The sequence below is a fragment of the Myotis myotis genome, unplaced genomic scaffold (genome assembly GCF_014108235.1).
Source record: "Myotis myotis isolate mMyoMyo1 unplaced genomic scaffold, mMyoMyo1.p scaffold_m19_p_10, whole genome shotgun sequence".
NCBI classification, from domain to species: Eukaryota; Metazoa; Chordata; class Mammalia; order Chiroptera; family Vespertilionidae; genus Myotis; species Myotis myotis.
The window spans coordinates 39,513,683-39,525,557 of NW_023416314.1; the positions used below are offsets into that span (position 1 = coordinate 39,513,683).

At 40.6% G+C, this 11,875-nt stretch overlaps 1 protein-coding gene across 3 annotated transcripts in view; it reads left to right on the forward strand.

Annotated features, from left to right (window-relative positions):
• The window catches only part of RAB6A (RAB6A, member RAS oncogene family), a 45,740-nt gene extending 34,816 nt beyond the window's left edge, over window positions 1-10,924 (forward strand). For all 3 annotated transcript variants that reach the window (XM_036325026.1, XM_036325027.1, XM_036325025.1), the window contains 3 exons: window positions 1,238-1,331; window positions 6,534-6,600; window positions 8,909-10,924. In XM_036325026.1, coding sequence (XP_036180919.1) covers window positions 1,238-1,331; window positions 6,534-6,600; window positions 8,909-8,973 — 226 coding nt within the window. In that variant the 3' untranslated portion in view covers window positions 8,974-10,924. The remainder of the gene's footprint in view (window positions 1-1,237; window positions 1,332-6,533; window positions 6,601-8,908) is intronic.
• The last annotated feature ends 951 nt before the right edge of the window (window positions 10,925-11,875 follow it).

Below are 11,875 nucleotides of genomic sequence, written 5' to 3' on the forward strand. Positions count from 1 at the left end.
TGTGTTGCCAGCTAGGCACTTGGAACACCACAATCAATGAGATAATCTTATACTTGAAGAGTTTACAATTTGAGACACTGCTAATTATAACACATCACAAAATGTCCTCTAAAGTAAGTATTAAAGTTTTAAACTCTGTGTCAAGAGACTTCAACATAAATGTGTGGGTTTTTTTTTAACCTTACCCTAGGATATTTTTTCCCCATTGATTTTTAGAAAGAGTGGAGGGGAGCAGTGGGAAGACACATACAATGATGTGAGATTTTGATTGGTTGCCTCTTGCACGCAAGCTGACTGGGGCCAGGGATCAAAACTGCAATCCAGGTACATGCCCTGAGCGGGAATCAAACCCACAACCCTTCAGTGCGTGGGCCTACATCCTAACCGTTGAGAAACACTGGCCAGGGCCAACATACATGTCTTTTGACTCGCTTTTTCACTTGCAGATATTCACAAAATTCAGCCTCCAGAAATGATCCACAGTGCACAAAGTAGTAAGCACAAAGATGTTTATAGCATCCTTTTTCACATTTGTGTAGAATTTGAAACCAACTTACATTTTTAACAGTTTGGGAATGGTTATATAAATTAATAGTAGAAAATTGCCCTAGCTGGTTTTGCTTAATGGGTAGAGCATCAGCCTGCAGACCAAAGGGTCCTGAGTTTGATTCCAGTCAAGAACACGTACCTTGGTTGCAGGCTCCTCCCTGGCCCAGGCCCTGGCCCAGGCTCGTGCAGAAGGCAGACAATCGATGTGTGTCTCTCACATCAATGTTTCTCTCTGTCTTTCCCTCTCTCTTCCAGTCGCCCTAAAAAAAAAAAAAAAAAATCAATGGAAAAATATCCTTGGGTGAGAGTTACCAAAAATTAAAAAATAAAATAGATAAAAAAATAAATTATAGTAGCAAATTGACAAATTGTTTAGCAATAAAAAATTATTTTACACAAAGTTTTTAATCACATGATTAAATACTTAGGGTCTAATATTAAGAAAAAATAGCAGGCTATTAAGTTTAAAAAAATAAAATAGGTAAAAGCAAATCATTAAAAAAGTCTTGATATAACATACACATACTATTACAAGTGCACACATTTTAAGTGTACAGCAGCTTAAATTTTCAAACTAGTCTTGTCTGTGTAACCAGCACCCATATCAAGAAAAGTTATTATAGAACTTTGTTTCTAATCTTTATAATAACATCTTTCAAAAAGAAGAATTTGGTTTATTTTTCTACAGGCAAGTATCAATTGAGGAGGGAGAGAGGAAAGCCAAAGAGCTGAATGTTATGTTTATTGAAACTAGTGCAAAAGCGGGATACAATGTAAAGCAGGTAAGTGTTCTTTGGAGTATTTACCAAATTGATAACACATATTATGAAATAATTGTGTGAGTATTCTATTCTCTAGTGTAAGATTTTCTTTCAGTTAGCTACAGTAAGCCTCACGAACTAGTTTATTAAACAGTGAAAAACATAAATGTGGCTAGTTTTTGGAAAAAGAGAAAAAGACTTGCCAAACTTTTCAAATCGTGCACAGAAAAAGTACTTTATTATGATTGCAAGATTGTGTGATTGCAAGGTTGTAAACTCACATCCTCTCACTACTTCCCTACTGCATTGTTTCAAGGTAACATTTCTTATTTTAGAGTTTGATAGTAAGATTATGATAAAAGAAAGCAAATATTGCTGTCAGGAATGGTATTTTCCTTATTGTGATGAAAGTACATCATGGTTACTTTAATCTTACAAACTACTAATGTGTTAACAGTGATTATAAAAGGAGTGTTTGGGTGGCGGGGGGCAGGGGGAGAGGAAAATATCTGGGGACCTCACATTATCAAACTTTTCTAAAGATGAAGTAGCCAAAAACTCACCTGCTTAATTCTCCAGGGTTATATAAATATAAAGTAGTAGTTGCAGATTTATGGTATTTACAGACCAATAAATTATTATAATTACTAGTGGCCCGGTGCACAAAATGTGTGCATGGGGGCGGGGAGCTCCCTCAGCCCGGCCTGCGACCTCTTGCAATCCAGGACCACTTGGGGGGTGTTGGGCCTAAACGAGCAGTCGGACATCCCTCTCACAGTCTGGGATGCTGCATGCCCCGGTAACCATACTTTCCATACAGGTGAAAGGCATCTTGCTGTTGTATAGGCAGCTATATTTTTTTTTGCCCTGATTATAAAAAGTAGTACATAACATGATCCTTCTGAGGATCATTTTCCCCATCTTATGGGTGGAAAAACTGAAGCAGAAAGAAGTTAAGTAATTGGCTTTGTCACACAGTTATAAGTGTCAGAATCAGGGCTGACCACAAGATGTGCAAGCCAGAGTCCATGCATGTCATCGCTGCATCATCCTGTTTTTTTCAGTGTTAGAGTAGCCTTGTCAGGTTTTAATTTTTAAATCTAAGACTCTTCCCAATATATAGGGTAGGGTCCCTAGGCCTGGCCAGCAATCGGGGCCATCTGTGGGGCAACTGGCGGGCAGGGTGATTGGGGGGCCTCTGCTGGCACCTGCCTTGGCTGGCAGTCTGATGCCGCCAGCTGGCTGGCCCCGCCACCCAGCTCAGCCGCCCAATTGCCGCCGCCGGTCGCCTTCCTCTTGGAGAGCAGATGCTCAACGCAGACCCTCAACGCTGCTCCCAACTGAGAGCAGCTCCTGTGTTGAGCATCTGCCCCTGGTGGTCAGTGTGCATCATAGCGACTGGTCATTCTACCGGTTGTTCTGCTGTTCGGTCGATTTGCATATTAGGGTTTTATTATATAGGATTCTACTTATTGAGCATTTGCTTATGTTTGAGAACAAAATAGGTATGAATCTGCTGTTTCTTTAGTCATCAGTCTTTTCTGTTCCCACATGCCTCTAAAGTGGGTATCTCACCAGACTTGAGTGTGATTCTCCTTCTGAAGATATATATATATTTTTTTTAAATATATATTTTATTGATTTTTTACAGAGAGGAAGGGAGAGAGATAGAGAGTTAGAAACATCGATGAGAGAGAAACATCAATCAGCTGCCTCCTGCACATCTCCCACTGGGGATATGCCCGCAACCCAGGTACATGCCCTTGACCGGAATCGAACCTGGGACCTTTCAGTCCGCAGGCCGACGCTCTATCCACTGAGCCAAACCGGTTTCGGCCTGAAGATATTTTTTGTTGCATCATACCTCAAATACAAGCTAGCCATGTCTACTGGTGCTCTTTCCAGTGACAAAGGAGAAGCCAGCTGCATTTAACTTAAGAGGTGGTGTGTTGGTCTCTAACCTAGTGTTTTCTGAAAGACAAGTGTAATTTTGTCTAGACTGACTGTTACTATATGTATACTGACTTTAGAGCCTAACCCTTTATAAAATGGAATGCCAATATACAGTTTTACTAAATGAACAATCTGTCCTTTTTCTGTATTCCTATAGTACAGTATACCGAACCTTTTGAGCTCGGCGTGTCAGCATTTTGAAAAACCCTAACTTTACTCTGGTGCTGTGTCACATATAGAAATTTTTTGTTTTAATTAAATCTTTATTGTTCAGATTATTACAATTGTTCCTCTTTTTTCCCCCTATAGCTCTCCTCCACCCAGTTCCCACCCCACCCTCTGCCCTTACCCCTCCCACTGTCCTCATCCATAGGTGTACGATTTTTGTCCAGTCTCTTCCTGCACCCCCACACCCCTTTTCCCCCAGGAATTGTCAATCCACTCCCTTTCCATGCCCCTGGTTCTATTATAATCACCAGTTTACTCTGTTCATCAGATTTTTTATTCACTTGATTTTTAGATTCACTTGTTGATAGATATGTATTTGCTGTTCATAATTTTTATCTTTACCTTTTTCTTCTTCCTCTTCTTAAAGAATACCTTTCAGCATTTCATATAATGCTGGTTTGGTGGTGATGAACTCCTTTAGCTTTTTCTTATCTGTGAAGCTCTTTGTCTGACCTTCAATTCTGAATGATAGCTTTGCTGGATAAAGTAATCTTGGTTGTAGGTTCTTGGCATTCATCACTTTGAATATTTCTTGCCACTCCCTTCTGGCCTGCATAGTTTCTGTTGAGAAATCAGCTGACAGTCGTATGGGTACTCCCTTGTAGGTAACTGACTGTTTTTCTCTTGCTGCTTTTAAGAGTCTCTCTTTGTCTTTTGCCCTTGGCATTTGAATTATGATGTGTCTTGGTGTGGTCCTCTTTGGATTCCTTTTGTTTGGGGTTCTCTTCGCTTCCTGGACTTGTAAGTCTATTTCTTTCACCAGGTAGGGGAAGTTTTCTGTCATTATTTCTTCAAATAGGTTTTCAATATCTTGCTCTCTCTCTTCTTCTGGCACCCCCATAATTCGGATGTTGGTACGCTTGAAGTTGTCCCAGAGGCTCCTTACACTATCTTCATATTTTTGGATTCTTTTTTCTTTTTGCTTTTCTGGTTGGGTATTTTTTGCTTCTTCATATTTCAAATCTTTGACTTGATTCTTGGGATCCTCTTGTCTGCTGTTGGATCTCTGTATATTATTCTTTATTTCAGTCAGTGTATGCTTAATTTCTAGTTGGTCTTTTTACATATCCTCCAGGGTCTCACTAAATTTATCGGCGGTTTCTAGAAAATTCTTGAAAAACCTTAAAAGTGTGGTTTTGAACTCTATATCCAGTAGTTTGCTTTCCTCCATTTCTGTCATTTGTGACCTGTTTCTTTGTCTCCACATTTTGGCTGCTTCCCTGTCTTGGTAGAGTGGCTTTGTATGCTAGTGTCCTATAGGGCCCAGTGGCTCAGCCTCCCCAGTCACCTGAGGTGGACACTCTTGGTGCACCCCTTTGTGGGCTTTGTGCACAGTCTTATTGTAGTTAAGCCTTGATTGTTGTAGGTATCACTGGGAGGAATTGACCTCCAGGCCAATTGGCAGTGAGAATCAGCTGTGTCTATGGTGGGAGAACTTCTGTGTTGAAGACACCCTTATGGGGCAAGACTTGCTTCTGTGGGGCTTTGGTGCTCACTGAGTCTGCCCCCTGAGTGTGTCCCTTATGGATCTGAGGAGTTGTAATCTGGATGGTCCCACTCTGACCACTGGGTACACTGGCTCTTGGATCTAAGGAGGTGCTAATTTAGCCTCTGCCTGAGGCTACCCAGCAGGAGCTACGAAGAGATTTGCAGATTCCCCTTCCTTGTTTGGGGTTTGGAGGTGCCCAGATGAGGCCCAGTTGTGAAGCAATGCAAGCTGCTGTGGGGCCTTGGGCCTTCTCTTGGAAGTTCTGGGTCTGTCTGGCCCAGCTGCAGTTTGTTAGGTAATTTTCAGGTTGCAAAGGGCCAGGGCATTCATATGCAAAAGCCTCTGCCACAGCTTGGGTGGGGCGGGGTCTCAGGGAATCAACAGGGCGGAGCAAGCAGCTATGGCTGATCCTCAGCCCTGCCCTAAGAGGCCCCGTGTCTCAGTGTCCCGGTCGCTGCAAGCACCTCTGAGAGAAAGCCGCCCTTGAGTTCAGAGTTCTGCCCGCTGCCAGATAGTCCAGTTTCTCCCCGTATGAGTCTGGGTCCCCAGAGACTTCCCGGAACTGGAGTTCAGAGCAGTTGGGGGCTTGAGACTCCCTCCCGATTCAAAAAGACAGCCGCGTCCTCAGTTGCCAGCCCTTGCCGTGTGCGCCTCCGTACCTCTGCACTTTATTTCCACACGTCCTCTGAGTCTCAGTGTGCTTTTCTCTTTCCTTCTAGTTGTAGAATTTCCACTCAGCCAGCCTTCCTGTAGTTCTGGGTGATGTCCATTTTGTCTTTTAGTTGTATTTTTGAAGTTGTTGTGAGAGGCAGCAATTTCCGGTGTTTACCTATGCCGCCATCTTGGTTTCTCCTAGAAATTTTTTGATATTTGCATCCATAGTAAAACAAAGACTTATATTTTTGATATTTATTTTATATATTTAAATGCCATTTAACAAAGAAAAATCAACCAAAAAAATGAGTTCGCGTGTCACCTCTGACACGTGTGTCATAGGTTCGCCATCACTGCTATAGTATGTCATTTATGACTCAAATGACATTTTTGCTGCTTATTTCTTAGCTGTTTGTTCATGTCTAATCTCATCAGTTGGAAAACTGGGATCATGTCTTTATACCTCATTGTATTTGGCATACTGCTTTTCATACAGTATTAAATAGACATTTTATTTATTTACTTATTTATTTAAATATATTTTTATTGGTTTCAGAGAGGAAGGGAGAGGGAGATATAGAAACATCAATGATGAGAGAGAATCATTGATCAGCTGCCTCCTTCACGCCCCACATTGGGGATCGAGCCCACAACACAGGCATGTACCCTGACTGCAAATCGAACTGTGACCTCCTGGTTCATAGGTCGATATTTAACCACTGAGCCACGCTGGCTGGGCTAAATAGATATTGTAAAATGCTTTCATCATGGTAAGGTCTACATGAGGAATAACCTAGAAGCTATATCCTTGAACACAGCATTCAGTAGTCATCCACCTTTACTTGATGCCATTTGTTAAATTTTCCCTGCCAATTATCACATTTCTCTCTTTTCCATAGCTCTTCCGACGTGTTGCAGCAGCTTTGCCTGGAATGGAAAGCACACAGGACAGAAGCAGAGAAGACAGTATCCTTTCTGTTTCATCAGAGAATGTTGTTGTTATCACTAGTCTTTGCAGCTCCACTTGGTTGGCTAAGGAATATTATGGCATTGGTTTTTATAGTCAGAAATTGATGGTTGAAGAGCATAGAAGCTAAGAGGTTTTTTTATAGCAAAACTTGTAGCCCGGTGCATGGATTTGTGCACATTGAAAGGAAAATAATTAGAAAAAATATTTTTTTTAAATATATTTTATTGATTTTTACAGAGAGGAAGGGAGAGGGATAGAGAGTTAGAAACATTGATGAGAGAGAAACATCGATCAGCTGCACCCTGCACACTCCCCACTGGGGATGTGCCCGCAAAACAAGGTACATGCCCTTGACCGGAATCAAACCTGGGACTCTTGAGTCTGCAGGCCGACACTCTACCCGCTGAGCCAAACTGGTTAGGGCAGAAAAAACATTTTAATATTGCTATTTGCCCTTTCTCCCTCAGCACCTGGGAGCCTGGCCCTGCCACCTGCCACCCTGGCTGGTCGCCGCCTGTGGGACCTGATCGCACCCTATTGCCCCCACTGCCGCCCAGCTCCCAGGTGATGAGGGAGCAGGGCAGCAGCCCCACCACCCCTCCTGGTCACCACCTGCGGGGGCCAAATCGCCCTGCCAATCACCCTGCCACCATCCAGCTCCCAGGTGCTGAGTGAGCCAGGCGGCACCACCGCTGCTGGTTGCCCTGGGATCAGATCAGCATCGGGTCCTCACCTGGCTCCCTCAACGCCTGGGAGCCCAGCGGTGGCAGGGCGATCGGGCCCCCACCTGGTGACCCGTGGCTCACACCCGCCTTGGCCTGGCACCTCCCACTCACGTGCTCCATCATCCGCCCCGGTCCCACTCTCGTTGGGACCCATTGGGGCCCGCTGCCAGCATGGCATCTCCAACATCTGCCATGTTCCACACCACCCCCTGGTGGTCAGTGCACATCATAGGAAGCGGTCGAACTCCTGACAGGACCCCCGGTTGAGGAGACAATTTGCATATTAGGCTTTTATTATATAGGATGAAATCTGGTTATCCAAGTGCAAACTTGCTCCCTGCTGCTCACTACAACTAATCAGTGAGAGAATTTGTATTCATTTGCTTGGTTATTTATTTAATCTTTATTGTTTATAGTGTTACATATGTCCCTTTTTCTCCCCCATTGACCCCTTCTATCCCAGTCCCACCCTAGGCTTTCACCACCCTATTGTCTGTGTCCATGGGTTATGCATATATGCATACAAGTTCTTTGGTTGAACTTTTCCTACCCACCCACTCTCCCCTACCTTCCCCTTGAGATTCCACAGTCTTGCTTGATTTTTAATGAGCAGGAAACTCTTAGAAATCCAGTCTTTTCTATTTTGAGCCTCACCCAAGGATATGTTTTTTTATTGATTTTTAGAGAGCAAGGGAAGGAGGGAGAGAGAGAAAGAGAAAGAAAAACATCGATCAGTTGCCTCCCATATATGCCCTAACCAGGGATCGAATCTGCAACCTTTTGGTGTACGGGAAGATGCTGCAACCAACTGAGCCATCCGGCCAGGGCCCAGCCTTCTTCTTAAATTTGACTCCTGTTGACTCTGTACATTTACCCCATAGTATATATCATATTTTCCTACCCTGCTTTTTCTAACATTCAAGTTTTCTATTTGGCCTAGGCAGGAAATAACTCTGTTTGGAACTTTATTGTGGCTTCTGCTTTCAGAAATAGAACATAAATGAAGCACATCAAATATCAATTTTTTTTCAAAAGATTTTGAATTTTGGTATTTTCATTATTTGTTGTATATTTATCTTCTAGTGTTTTTCCATATACAGACATTTTTATTAAGCCATAGAACTTAAGCACTTTGTGTTCAGCGCATCTCTCTTCTAAAGATTTTATGTTTTCTAAGCCATTATTACTTCTAATAGCATAATGTATTCCACAGAATTAAGTCCCCATCATTTATTAAATTCTCTCCCTGTTGTTGGAACTCTCTTGTAGGCTAGTTTCAGATTTTTATTATAGATAATTCCATAAGGAACATCATCTTAATAGGGTTTCTTGCTCCTGTAGAACAGTTTCCTTAGGATAAATCCCATGAATAGAGAGGTTAACCTTATTCTGACCCTGGCTGCATATAGTAGAATATAAGCAAGTTTATATTATTAGAGCAGTTTGTTGTATGGTGAGCTAGCTAAATAGAAAGTAGTGTCTGTTAGTAGGAATGGAAGGGGGGGTTGCCAGAGATATCAGTGTTGAGCAGAATTGGAATTGTACTTTCCCATTTATAGGTCCTTAACTTTTGTTTCAGTGATTGACATAAAACTGGAAAAGCCTCAGGATCAACCAGTCAGCGAAGGAGGCTGTTCCTGCTAATCCCTCTTGGCCTCTTCAACTTTTCTCCAGAAGCTCACTGCTTTGGCCCCCTTACTCTTTCATTGACTGCAGTGTGAATATTGGCTTGAACCTTTTCCCTTCAGTAATAACGTATTGCAATTCATCATTGCTGCCTGTCTCGTGGAGATGATCTATTAGCTTCACAAGCACAAAAAAGTCAGTGTCTATGTTATTTATATTTTACAAAAAGTCAAACAATTCCAGCATATTCCAGTGATCATTTTAAACATTAGATACAGTTTCTTAACTTTTTTTTCCTTTTTAATGTTATGATAATGTACTTCAAAATGATGGAAATCTCAACAGTATGTGGCTTGGTTAAGGAGTAGCTGTTCACAGCAGCATTTGCCTACCTACTTGACCTCTCCCTGCTTTTTTCATCTCTCCCTTACCCATTTCCTATTCTTACTCTCCACTCCTAAAAACAAACAAGAGGTGGCAAAGCATCAGTCAGACCAAGCCCACTGGAATTATCTTTAAATTTTAGTGATACCACTTGTTTTAGGCCTTGGGTCAAGATGTCCAAAATTATTCTTGAGCACTGAAGTAAATTATTTAGACTTTATTTGAGGTCAAAACTCAATTATCATGGTAGGCAGTACTCAAATAAGTGTTCTGGTGCATCTTTAAAATGAGTCCTAATGAACATAGTACTTAACAAGTAATGAACAAAAAATTTATTTCTGACCAAAACTAATGACACTTTCACATGTTAGATTCTGGGAGAGAAAAGTAAAACAGAACAGGTTTTTTTATATTTAATTTTTCTAATGAACTGTCTCTTCCAAGATTCTAAAATTATCAGGATAGAGTTCTTCCGTTTATTTAAAAGAATTTTTTTAAGCAATAGATTTCTCCTGGTTGTTTTTTTGTTTTTGTTTTTGTTTTTTTTAATGCTGTGCAGGCAAGTCACTATAGAAATAAAATTCCTTTAAGAAGAACCAGTGGAAGAATTTAAATTTGGCACCTTGGTCAGAACTACTATATCCAGTAGAAATGATGATATCTAAAGCTTACCAACAAACGAATCCTTAACAGAATAGCAAATACTTTGCTCAGGATATTTGGGGTCAGATTGAAAATGGCAGGTTTTCTTAATAAGCCCCTAGAAGCAGATCTGAAAAGCATACACAGAAGAGGATAAGAGAGAATGGAAATAAAACTCAATATTATTACAGATTTATGCCTTATTTTTTAGCTTTTTTAAATGTTGGGTCTTTCAGGCTGGTTTTGCTTTTTATTAGATCTATTGTATAGTTTGGTTAATTAACTAGTAATTTAGTTTTATATTTAAGCTACAATTAATCTTTCTTTGGTGATATTTATTTCTTTGCCTTTATTAAAACTACTTTTAATTATTAGATGTTTTGTTTAATCTATTTAGAGCTTCATCACCATGGCAATATGTATTTCCCTTAAAACACTGCAAACAAATATACTAGGAGTGCACCATTTCAATCTTTACTAGTTATTGTGAGATTGCTGTGTAAGTTAAACACATTTGTAAATACATTATTTGCAGGAAGAAATTTTCTGAGTTGTGGCTCAGGAAAAGCCTGCTGAATTTATGTTGTAAGCATTACTTAACACAGTATAAAAATGGAAAAAAACAAAAGTATCTTCATACTTCCTCATCCCCTCATTACAACAAAACCCTTAACTGGGAGAACCTTATTCCCCTCTCTTTCCTCTTCCTCCCCCACTCCCCATTTATTATCACCTTCTAATATTCAGAGAGCACTTGATAATGGGTCTGAATAGAGAAATGTTTTAAGATAATCATTAGCCCACATACCAGTAACTTATACTCAAAGATGGGATGGAGTTGTAAAGTGCTTTTATAATACAATATTATTGTTAAAGGCAAGGGTTGACTCTTTTGTTTTATTTTGACATGGCATGTCCTGAAATAAATATCAATTCAATATGGCAAATGGGTCATATTCTTTATTTGAAAGAAGTTGTGATTTCTGACATGGGGGTGATTGATTTCCTACACTGTAGCATTTGATTCTTTTTATGTATCTTTAAGACAGTAGTAACCAGTATGCTGCTTTTAATATTGGTATTTTGATTTAGCTTAGGGTTCTTCAACTGAAGCAGTAAAATGTATTCATAGACCAGATTTTTTTTTTTAAATAAACACAATTTTGCTGCCAAAAATATATAAATAAAATGCAAAAGAAAACAATTATTGACTTGGTTTCCCATTCCTGCCAAGGTTGTAAATTAACATGTGCTTCTTACTTCTTCTCTAGAACTATAAAGGGGAACATAGAATCCAGGAAAATAAAACAACAAAAAGTGAGGGAGAGTGGCTGCAACTTGAAAAACAGGGCCACTGATGGAGGCAATAATAGCATGTATTAAGAAAAGTAGTTTAAGCCCTAGCAGGTTTAGCTCAGTGGGTAGAGCATCGGCCTGTGGACTGAAGGGCCCCAGGTTCGATTCCAGTCAAGGGCACATGCCTAGGTTGTGGGCTTAATCCCCATAAGGAGCGTGCCAGAGGCAGCCGATCAATGATTCTCTCTCATTATTGATGTTTCTATCTCTCACTCCCTCTCCCTTCCTCTCTGATATCAATAAATATATATCAGTATTTAATGTTGTCTTTTTCACCGTTAGAAATTTAGGTGGGTGTATAGTGGTATCACATTTTAATTTAAAAATTGGTAAAAATACTGTGCTGACCAAACAAATGGGTGAGCCAGATGTGGTTCATGGGGCACCTCCAGATTAGACTGTGTTGTCTGTGAGGGTTAATGTTTCTCTTCAAGAATCCTATATAATAAAAGGGTAATATGCAAATTGACCCTAATGGTGGAATGACGGGTCACTATGACATGCACTGACCACCAGGGTGCAGACACTCAATGCAGGA